Here is a 12529-nt window from a genome sequence, read left to right as displayed (position 1 = left end):
AAATATTTACCTATTTAAATTGCTTTAATCCTAGAACTTTATCCTAAAAACTCCCAAACACAATAATTTAAGACAAAACCCTATTTATTAAGCCCCACTTTTTGTCAAATCCATGATTTTCTTAAAATTGAAGTTATTTCATTATACTTTATTTGTAGTACTACCCTGAATTTTGGACACCTAAACCACCACCACCCCCCACCCCCCAAAAAATAGAAACAAAAAAAAAGACGTCATGCCTAAGTATTGCAAACTGATATGTTAACCCCTGGATGCCGAGATTTTTATTGGACTTCAAATTGAGGGTTGAAGGGGAAGGACATATATGTTCCTGTGGCACCCAGGGGGTTAAGATACCACCACACCCTGAATATCTTAGTCACTACATTTGACCAGTGCATATCCCGTGCATAGAGATAGAAACAGACCAACTCTAACAACTCAATACAAGTTCTTCTCCATGCATTTAAAGTAATTATTTAACAAATCACAAGAAAAAGACATACACAATATGAACTTTGATCAATAAGATGTATTAACCTCCAAAACATTTGCCCTGAAATACACATACTGAAACATACAAACTTAGAGAAAGAGTGAGTGAGTATGGTGTTACGCCACTTTTCAGCAATATCACGGCAGGGGGACACTAGAAATGGGCTGTGCACATTGTACCCATGTGGGGATTGGAACCCAGGTCTTAGGTGTGACGAGCGAGTGCTTTAACCACTGGGCTACCCCACTGCCCCAGAGAAAGAAGAAATGGATGACCTTCTTATAAACAATATCTAGTTAATACATTAAAGGATACGGCCATAAGTTCACAAGCTGGTGAAAACAAATAGAAAGTGGAATATTCAGTAAAAATTTCTGAAAACAAATTCAGTTGCAATGTTTTATCTCAATTTGACAGGTTTTCTTCAAAGTGATGATTTATGATTTCTTGTTCAGTGAGCTAAAGGTTCCTTGCTTTGTCCATTACGAAACAACAAAATGAATTGTCTCTAATAGTGATGAACATTCATAACCTGTGGGCAACACACTGCCAACATCTTCAAATAAAATGTGCTTATTTCAGAAATTTCTAATTGACCCTTTTACATTAGCATGAATGTGGAGACATGTAATGCTATCAGATATACCGGTACCCTAAAATTGGCAAGCTAGGCTTTCATTAGAGAAGGGTGGTAAAAAGACACTTGCCAGAGTTACCTCCCTTGACTCAACTCCAAAATGGCCAACAGTCATTGATAATGTGCTTCCTTCATTTGACTTAATTTTCCAATAACAAAATAAATCCAATCAACGTACATTGTCCATCATACTTCAATGTCAACTCATCTCTTTGAAAAACATGACACAGGTAAAAATTGTGTTGTCGACCACATGCTGGATACAGCCAGAGGCCTAAACAGGTTGAAATTTGTGCAAACCCATTGTTGTTATTTATCTCCTGTGGGCAGATAACAAGACATAAACAAGTACATAACATATAATCTTACTACCACCTTAGGAACAGATCAAACACTCCAGCTTGACATTCATTATTCTAACCCTGAATCTTCTACTCCGAGAAGGGTTCCAAGAGAGTTCTCACAGAGATGTGCTTCCTGGTAACAGATAACACTGTTGTAAACAAAGAGGATTAAAAGTGCTGCTTTAAACAGTATTTCAGCTGTAGCCCACAAGAGGAAGCCCAGAGTGATGCAGGTATTAGACCTTTATCGCTTTGGAGAAATAGCGCTCACAAAGCAGAAAACACAATCGAGCAAATATTTCTGACACCCTCCCTCCATTATGTAACATTTCTTCCAGCTTACCAAATACATTAATATTATTTCATGACCGTTCCCTAAATCTCATCTGCCCTCTTGCCTATAATATATGACCAATTCCCTCAAACACCTTGGTCATCTACGCAGGGATTTACAGGACGCAAATTCCTGCGTTCTATACGCATAAAAATGGACAATGGACGAAACAAAGTTTATTGGTCATCTGCGTCCCCTTGATGTAACTTGAATGTTTGTGTTGTTCATGGCCCTCCACTGGGTGAAATCACGTCCGACAAACAAACACTACTACATGTTGTGAATACTGTGGGCACTAATTAAGTTAAATACGGTGTTCCTTTTGGACACTTATACATTATTATACACAAGGACAACAAAGAAGGCTTGTTTTAACATCTCCATCTCTTACAATTAACTTAAGGCCAGACCAATTTTATTTCTTGTTTTACGGATCCGTGGTCATATTTTTTCAAGAATAAGAAAAAAAATAATTAATTTTCCCCGCTCAAAAAATAAAATTCTAATGTTTTTACTGGCCAAAAATGTATACTTACATGAAAATTTGTTTTTGAATGTTTTTTGCCCCATATACACTTCACAAATTTCCAAAAGTAAAACACTTTTAATATGTAGAAGGAATATTACTTTGACTGGTGATTTTATTTATTTATTTTTTCCTCCTGCCTTAGGACAAAAATCCATAAAACAAGAAATAAAATTGGTCTGGCCTAAGCAAGAAATACAATGACACAATGAACCACTAGCGTATTTCCTGGATGTGAATGCAATATTTCAAGTCAACAGATTCATAAGGAGCAAATATTAAAAGGACGTACAATAGCAAGGTCCACATTCCTGCTTTAGTTTGTACAAATAAACTGATCAACTGATCTAAAATCATGAGAGCTTAAGTCAAAAGGAGTTGGCATTGGTACATTGAAACACTGAAAAGGCATGGTTGGTGGACTCTTATTACGTAACCGGGTGTATGTCCAGGTATGACAAAGTGAACTAGGATTTAAACTCAGACAGCCTACTGCAACATTGCACAACTTGTACCAATCATCTTCTGTTAGTTTGCTGCAAATTCTTTCCCCAATTCCCATATGCATTTCCTAAGTGCGTGATTGTGAATGTAATCACAATATTTTGACAAAAGTTAGCCACAAGATGATGGAGTTTAGTACAGGACATTAAACAGACTGTGGTACATAAGACAGCTGTTTATTGTTTTTGTTAGAAACTTTTATCATGCACCAATATTCCAGCTACGCAATGCTGGCTTTTAAACAATGGAGTCCAGACTAGACAATCAAATGACTGATATAGTGACCCATGATCTACACCATCAGGACATGATAACATGCAATTAACTAAGACTTCTAGCCTCGCCTTGATTCGATTGGTCGACGCTCATACTGTTGATGTTGATCACTTGATTGTCTGGTCCAGACTTGGATACTTACAGACCACCACCATTAATCAAGAAACCAACCGTACTGATTTAATTGGTCACCTCAAATGACCAGCCTAAGTGGTGGGGAGATTCTCCATGGTAGTTCTATATATACTCACAAAAGAAAAGTATTGGAACAAATATATGCATTTACCTTAGATTTTTGTGTGAAATAGTCAGTAAAAGTCAGCAATGTAGTCAGTCTAAGTGAGTGAGTGAGTTTAGTTTTATGCCACACTCAGCAATATTCCAGCTATATGGCGGCAGTGTGTAAATAATCGAGTCTGGAGTCAGTCAAAGTAAACTTAGGCTCAGTATTATTCGTTACACTACTGAAGAGACACCAGAAATGGGCTTCACAAATAGTACCCACATGGGGTTGTATTTGAGAATATAGTTTGGACTTTTTCAGAGTGGGGTCTATATGCCTGTCAGGTGTGTCAATTGGTTGCATAGTTCAAATCACTGTGTTCTTACCAAACCCATGCAATAATTTGAATCTCAAGAAAAATTTATAAAAAAAATGCTTGTAATATATTTGATATAAACTGTTTTTGGTTAGCATAAAGCCAGGTTTTATCACTGCAATAAATGACTGGAATTGTCAAGTTGAAGAAAACCCAACTCAGTTAAAATCCCGGTTTTATTAAATTTGTTGTAGATGGATTCATAAACCAAATAGCAAAACAAAGGCTTTATGATACATAAGTGACCTACACAGTAATACAAGTGTGTAAGCTGACAGAGCATCACTAACTTTCTGGGTATCTCAACACACCCAAAGGCTTGTAGAATTTTGAACATTTTAGAGTTTTATTTAATCTGGCTAGTTGACATTAAGTTTTACTTCTAAGATGCAATTTTGTTGCTTGACTGTTTAACACTGTGTTTAGGAATATTTCAGATATATGACTTAGTCTATCAATAACAGTGTTTAACACTGCCTTTATCAATATTCCAGGTATATGATGTGGCCTATCAATAACACTGTTTAACACTGTATTTAGGAATATTCCAGATATATGACTAAGCCTATCAATAACAGTGTTTAACACTGCCTTTATCAATATTCCAGGCATATGATGTGGCCTATCAATAACACTGTTTAACACTGTATTTAGGAATATTTCATATATTTGACTTAGCCTTTCAATAACAGTGTTTAACACTGCCTTTAGTAATATTCCAGATAGATGACTTAGCCTATCAATAACAGTGTTCAACACTGTATTTAGCAATATTCCATACATGAATTGGCCTATCAATAGCAAACCCTGTTCCAGATAAACCAGCAATTGATATCATGAGCAAATATCTGCGCTGTTGGTTATGATGACCATCAGTTAAGTCACTGAACCTGATCATCCTATCCACCGATTTGCCGGCAACTACCAGATAGTCTGTATCCCTGTAATCACAGAGCATGGTTTCCATAGTGACTGATTAATGGTTTTGAAAGACTTGTTCAATATAAACTGTTGTCTTAGAGTTAAGTTCTACAGGGATATTCTAGTCTCGTCGAGATAAAATCAAGTTTAAGAAGACCAGGGACAAAGAAGAGGAGGATGAATACTGTCACATTTATTAGATGGAATACAGTAATCTGAACCTTCCCACTGCAGCAGAAGCCATGGGGAAAAACATTGTTCATTGAATAGTCAGATTCTGAAAATATAAGACAACTGGAGAAAGAATAAATTACAATCATGTCCCATAAATGTTACATTATGTAAGTTGACACAATGCTACTTACAATACTGCCACCATTGACATGACAAATGACTTATTGTACACATTCAAAACCCTTATTTAAAGATGTGTCATGTTAGGAAAGTCAATAAAATTCAATAAAATTATATCAATTCTTCCCTTGAAAAGCCCAGAAAAATTAAAAAGATGTTTTATATCCAGTGAATAATAGTGATATTGCGATAGATATGTGATAAAATCTGTGAACCACAGCAGATGATACTCAAGATGTAACACAATGTTGCGAACACACAAGGCTTTCAAGACATCATGTGACATTTCACTCCATAATGTATTCAAAATAACAAATCTTGTGTTTAGTAATGAAAATATTAATATTAGCATAAGCAGGACAGTCTCAAACTTTGTACATAAGAAAAATATGTCACACCTTTCACAACGAAAATTTGAACATACTTCTTCTCCCAATGATCTGGCTCATGATCCAATGATCCAGCTATGAATCTTCTTGCATATCCATAATTTATCAAAAGTACAAAAGGGTGAAAAGTCCCTACTGACGGAAATATTTGCAGGAAAATAACGTATGCATGTAAAACACTGAATCTTAGTGACAAAACAATACATGTTTACAAAACGCACCAATAGTGCTAATATGGTAAAATACATGAGAACTGCAGAGCCATCGAAAAAGCACCTATGACATTTGTTGGGCATAGCTATAACTATTGATTAAAATTACAGTTATCATAGCAACCATTCAGCGATTAGACATTCAACTCTAACTTCAGTTCTTGCACATGAGACTATCTCAGATGTAATTCAAACCCCAAATTGATTTGCTTGGAACAATGTCATTCAACCAAGTATTAGAATATTCGGTTACCGTAGCAACCATTCAGCATACTAGAAGTTAAATCTAGCTTCAGTTCTTACACATGGGACAATTTCAAATTTAATCCAAAACTGATTTGCTTTGCACAAGGTAACTCAATCAGGAATAGGATTATTCAGTTACCATAGCAACAATTCTGCAATTATAAGTTCAACTCTAGCTTCAGTTCCTATCCAATGTCACCGAGTAGGAGAATATTCAAACTGGTTTGCCCAACAGAGCACATGTTCTGGTAGCATTTACTAAATATATTCTAAGACCACTCAACAGCATGTCTACTTTACGTCTAGCTTGTCATTAAACAGACAATAAGATGAGGTATCAAATGATTACTAATTACAGGACATCAATTACTGTGTAGCTCTAGGACAATGATGATCAAAGCATGATAATCACAACACATTGCCATTGTGTTTCACTGTCCTTATCTACCCTTTCAAGCTCTCATACAATTCACATACAAAGCAGGTATGCCAAGACTGTTATAGATGCTTGTGAAATTATGTCATGGAAACATTTCACTCTTAATTTCCACAGGTTCAGCAAACTTTTGACAGATGCCATTTAAGACATCTCCAGCTAGAACCATTGTTACATGAAAGTTACCATGGTAACTGAAGTCAATGGCACACTAAAAAGAACAAATTAAAATCTTGTCAAAGACACACTAAAATTGGTTTACTGATATGAAAACAACTTTATAGTTGTATAAATGCTTAGGCTGGTATGTCTAGTGTTTCCCCCAGATATGTAATTGATCCACAGGAAACCCCTATAAATTAATGCTGAGCCAAAGAGAGTGGAGAGTAAAGAACACAGTTTCTCTCAGCTTCATCCAAACTATTTAACCCAAACTCTTCTTCAGCATCAAATGCCTAGTGAATGAAACAATAGTACGTCGACCTTACATTATTTGACCTAGTCAGCTTCTGGCACCTACACTTATCGTGATATGGACTGGTGAATGCCTGGGGGGAAAGACTAGACCGAGTGGCAGTTGTCCTTTAGGAACCTAGTCCACTACAGAGAGAAAATATACCAAAAAACATAGTGGACATGACAACAAGGATGCAGGTTATCACACCCTGGTCTGCCTTAAAGCATGCATATTGGATAGTACGAGAGTACTGAGACAACATGCCAACAGCTCTCCGCTGCTGACATCTCTAGATACGACTGCTGGGTTATCTGGCGCCGTTCTCAGCCATAGTCTGAGTGGGGGTTGGGGCTTGAACTGGGGGCATCAGAGTGGTTCGTAGTTGCTGGTTTAACTGAGCCACTTCGGGGTCTTGCTGCTCGTAGTGTTTGACAGCCTGAGTGAAACGCACAATACCTGAAAACAGCAACATTTATACGTGAATACATGGTTATGATGGGGAATACAGTATTCAATATGTTTGACACCCTCTCCCTGTTAGAAATACTTTAGCAAACAGAGCAGTCACTGCTCCACTAATGCCTGATTTAGTGGCCATATGTGGCAAGCAATGATCACAGATTCACACAATCAATAGCGGAACCTGGTAGTAAGTCAGTAGTGTAAATGTGTAGTGACACCTGTTGATTGACTGTTTTGTGCGTTGGGCAGCTGGACTCCTACAACAAAGCACATGTGACACATGTGATCTCACCTGTAACAAGTAGCAGTGAATGGGTACCCTGTGGGATAAGTCCTATGACTTAACTATCTACCACCTCACAGGCAGCTTGGATTAACGGGGTAATAATGCCTATTATGTTGTATGTGCTCAGAGCATGCCTGTGTGGAGTGGAGTTCAGTACAAGTAGCCTTATTATGTTTTACAGATTAAGATGAAAAGGGTTCGGATGATCCCGGCACAGTCAACTGGGAAGACTCATCAGGTCAGGGCCCTTGCCCCCTCTACACACAGCCCAGACACCCAGGAAGCACTGCCTAGTCGAACCTAGTCTGTCTCACAGTCCGTGAACCATATTATTTTCCCTACAGCCTAGCCCTCCCTGCAGTGCTAAAGCCCTAAATGAAGCAAGTCTAGATTTCCCCAGGTTCTGAATCTCTAGTCTGCCCTGGGCTCTTTTTCCATTTGAATGGGTTTATTTGTTACAATAAAAATTATATATTCAGAGACTAAGCATATGTCTAAGTCGAACTCACCAAGAACTTATTATTATTATTTTATTTGCTTACCATCTCCATCTCCGCGGAAGCCATATTTTTCAATCACAGCAACCTCAATCTGTGTGGCAACAGGGAAGAACATCTGCATTGTCTTCAGCATGTCATTGCCTGCATTGTCCCGTGCTTCCTCTAGTCGTACTGCATTGTCTGGTTGTTTGAAGGCCTCTAGCAGGTCACTCAGGCAGGCTGGAAACAACAACAGTGTCTAGAATAACTATGTCTGAGCAAGCTTCGGAAGGTACGGAACTCGGCAGCACAATTGATAAGTTGAACACGCAAACACAAGCATTTTATTCCAATCTTGTATGACCTACACTGGCTTCCAATTCGCCGTTGGATTGTTTACAAATTACTCATGTTCGTGTTTAAAGCTCTTCATGGTCTCGCCCCTCTGTATCTGTAACAGCTTATAACCAGATACCAACCTCAGTGGTGAGGTGAGGTGAAATTGGGTTTTACGTCGTGCTTGAGAATATTTCGCTCATATGACGATGTGCATGCATGTGTATGTGTATGTGCGGCTGCTTGTACTAGCCCAGACTTAAGCTGGTTTTATAGTGTTAGCCCACTGAGATACCATGCCGCAGTGAAGCATGAATACCCCACTCAGACACATTATACGGACTCCAAGCCGACCAGTCCTTGTTGTACCCATTAATGCCAAGCGCCAGGCAGGGACCAACAAGTCCCATATTTTAACGTCTTTTTGGTATGACGCGGTCGGGGAACGACCAACCTCAGAGAACACTGCAGTCAGCTTCTCTTCAAGAACTAAATGTCCCCAAAACAAGAACAACACTCTTTTGCCAAAGCAGGCCCTGCACTCTGGAATGAACTCCCACCAAATATCCAGCAAATCAATGACTGTGAGATATTTCAAAGTGAGCTGAAGACTCTCTTGTTCAAACGAACCTATGACCTGGGCCCTTGAGCAAATTTTGGGTTTAGGCGGAAGAGAAATATGACCTTTATTATTATTATTATTTATAACAAGTATTGTCACTAAGGTGACATAATCCCCCGCTGCAAATTATCAAATGAAACTTAAAAAGTAATGAAAGTTTAAGATAAAGTTAAATGTCAACAAAAACATGACCAGTCAACTTCTCTTGATATCTTGCTCTTTAGCTGTTCAAACACACAAATACTTTCAAGACTGACTATGACCTTGACATGAATGTCATAGTGTATGAAATATGCAAAAATGGTACTAAAGAAATTGCTTATTGAAAAACATTCAAGGGAAGGCTTGAAAGTCTATGAAGAAAATCCAGTGAATTCAGGTTAACATGCTGAAATCTTCAAAGTGTCGCAGTGACCTTGAAAATTATGTGAAGGTCACCTAAAATTGTCTAGGCCCTGCACCTTCATTAGATGAAGCTTGGTGTGAAATATGAAAAAAATCTCGAGAATGATTTTTGCGATATTTGCTGACATGCAATTTAACATGCTGAAAACTTCAAAGTGTCTTTGTGGCCTTGAAAATTAAGTGAAGGTCACCACAATCAACTGGGCCTTGCACTTTCCCTAGATGAAGCTTGGTGTCAAATATGAAGAAAGTCCAGTGAACGGTTCTTGAGGTATCTCGCTGACAAGAATAACATGCAGGTTAACATGCTGAATTCTTCAAAGTGTCGCAATGACCTTGAAAATTATGTGAAGGTCACCAAAATCGACTGGGCCCTGCACCTTCCCTAGATAAAGCTTGGTGTTGAATATGAAGAAAATCTAGAGAACGGTTCTTGAGATATCTCGCTGACAAGAGTAAAACGTTAAAGTCCCCTTGTGACCTTGAAATGAAGGTCAAGGTCACCAAACCTGACTGGGACCTTTCTTATACTGTGATGAACCTAGGTATCAAATATGAAAAGAATCTAGTCACCGGTTCTTAAGATATTCCAATTTGTATGTACGGACGGAGCCTAATACTATATCCCCCGCTTCGGTGCGGCAGGGGATAACAAGCAGGATCTGTTACAAGTTGTTAAAACGCACTGAATCAGAAAGTTACTAATCTGTCTCACAGTCCCCGAACAGCATTATTTTCCCCTTCTGTTGAGTCCTTTCTGCAATTCTAAAGCCCAAAATGAAGCCTGTCTACATTTCATCAGGTTTATCTCTCATTTCACTGGGGCTCATTTTCAATATAAAAGGAATTATTTGTTTCAGAAGCTTATTATTAGGCTAAGGGACAGCCTTTGGTTCGTAGATGTGAACCCCCGAGTACAGACATGATGCAGACATAAGGATAATAATCTGGGTTCTGTACCCATGACCAACCTTTCTGGCAAACGGTAACAGACACAATTCTGATTGCCTTCATTTTTGTAACAATAAGATGAAGCCACGATACGACAGGTATCCCAATAATATGGGTGTGATGAAGTGTTGGGAATTGGTTAAAATCTCATTATTGATGATTGGTTCACTACAACCGATCAATCATCAAAAATAATTGGTTTGTGTCATTTATCCAATTTTCCTGTTATGTCATAAAAGGGGTTGGTAGATATTAGATTTTTCCTATTTACTTAACATTATGAGGACAAAGAACACTTTTGACAACTCATTGCAAGGAATGAAGAAAATACATAAATCAAAAGACAAATAACCAAATTCAGACTTTCATCTGAACATCACATGATGTCCACTAATGTAATATTTTGAAGAAAAAAAAAAAAAAAATTACCACTAATCAAATCTTCACAATTGTTAACATTTTGGACGGAAGAATAACACTTTGTTTACATGGTGGAAATTGGTTCTTGTTAACATGTACATAAGACTGAACTACCTGATTAGTGAATTTTTCATAGCAAAACACTGCACATTATAGCAGCATTGTTGCTTAAGTTTTAATTATGATGAAAGAATTATCACCCACAAGAAACCTTTATATTTCCAATACAAATGTATTATCCGAAACATTTAACAAAGTTTTGTCTGACTACTGAACCTGTCAGCAGATATACATCAGAAATATATAACCGTATTAAGCTGAATCAAATTGTTTGTCACCTTCATAACCCTTATTAAGTTATTGATCTGATCCCAAAGTGAGGGGTAGCGGTGAATAGCTGTATCATAAAGCTTTAATTAGGCTTTGCCACTTTCATAAGCTGGCATGCACAACAGCTCTTGTCTTCATCAGAATTTGCGGAAGATGCTACTGAAGACAGAGTTGATTTATCATGTTCATTCTCATTTTGGATTTTCAACTCCACTATTCCTTCCGTGCAATGTTTAAATATATTTGCTGGCAGATAAACAACTGGGTAGGACATGGTCATACAGCCAAGATTTCATGTAGCGGAGCCACAAAAAATTCATTTTGCTACTGCAGGTTTGGTTCCTTGGGTTCACCTATTGTCATAATCTGCCAATTGATATGTTGAAGTTTTGTTAATGTCTCTGTGAACACTGATTGTTGTCAAGTTTTAGACATTTGCAAATCAAAGAAAGAAAGAAATGTTTTGATAATGACATAAAAACATGCTTGTTAATATTGTTTTTGAGACGGGTAGGTTGTCTTACCCCATGCATTGCAGTGGACACAAATGCCTGACAACCATTTACTATAGTTGACAATTGGATGAGCTTCCCATCTTTGGAAAGTCATCACTTACACAGTATCAGGTGGGGGCTTGCCAGAGAACATGTGATTAGGCAGGCTGCTTACTATATTTGTATACTTGATCTAGGTGTCCATCAAAAATACAATAAACATGATGATGGTATTACAAAGTGGAATATATTTTGGTTACAGATTAAGCAGTGTCGTATTACATACATGTAAAATGATACAATCTGATAGGGAACATTGGATATAAACGTTAAAACATTTCTTGTGATATTGTCAATCACACTCGAACATAGCGTCTTCGAATGACAACAAACAGACCATGAGAATATGGAGCAAATGTTACTAGTTAACATTAACCTACATGCGATTCAAGGGCTAAAGAAAACATATTTCAGTTTAACCGATCAAGCTATGGAATATGCATTCTCACGTGCAAAAAACAAAGCTGAAAATGCACAAATAATGACAAAATATTCAACCTTTACAATCCTCAAGCGTAAATTGTTGCATGGAAGTCGCCATTGGTATTAGGTGATACTACCGGAGCTTGAAACACGCACAATTAATCAGTTCTTCTAAACTCTGATTTGCATTTTCCTGATACTACGGAAACAAACGGTCTTTCAGAAAATAAAATAGCGGTTGGGGTGATGATTACTTCCAAAAGCTACTGACAAAAACTGATATACTAAGAGCCTATACTTTATCGACTGGGTGTCTAAATTTTGACATTTTAGTTTATCGAAAACTGTAAAGACATCCGGAACGAAAGAGATGCCACCGCAATATGCACATATCTTTAGTTCTGTATACGTTAAGAGTTTTAGACATACCTGTAATATATTTCTAAAAATCGTCACAGTTACATTGTTTTACTGAGTTGCTATTATTTATTTGTTTTAGATCTAATATCGTTTAAGTCACAAATTCCTAG

The 12529-nt window shown here is 37.5% G+C and overlaps 1 protein-coding gene across 1 annotated transcript; it reads right to left on the bottom strand.

The window, feature by feature from the left end:
- Positions 1-4810: 4810 nt before the first annotated feature.
- LOC124290671 (protein C10-like) lies at positions 4811-12324 on the bottom strand. The gene is made up of 3 exons (XM_046727466.1): positions 12075-12324; positions 8022-8198; positions 4811-7187 (listed from the first exon to the last, which is right to left on the bottom strand). The coding sequence occupies exons 1-3, from the start codon at positions 12115-12117 to the stop codon at positions 7039-7041; spliced, it is 369 nt and encodes a 122-aa protein (XP_046583422.1). The 5' UTR covers positions 12118-12324; the 3' UTR covers positions 4811-7038.
- Positions 12325-12529: the final 205 nt, after the last annotated feature.

The sequence above is a fragment of the Haliotis rubra genome, unplaced genomic scaffold (assembly GCF_003918875.1).
Source record: "Haliotis rubra isolate DU_JTF1 unplaced genomic scaffold, ASM391887v1 Scf470, whole genome shotgun sequence".
NCBI classification, from domain to species: Eukaryota; Metazoa; Mollusca; class Gastropoda; order Lepetellida; family Haliotidae; genus Haliotis; species Haliotis rubra.
Note: the sequence above shows the minus strand (reverse complement) of the source record. Positions and strands in the feature narration are given on the sequence as shown.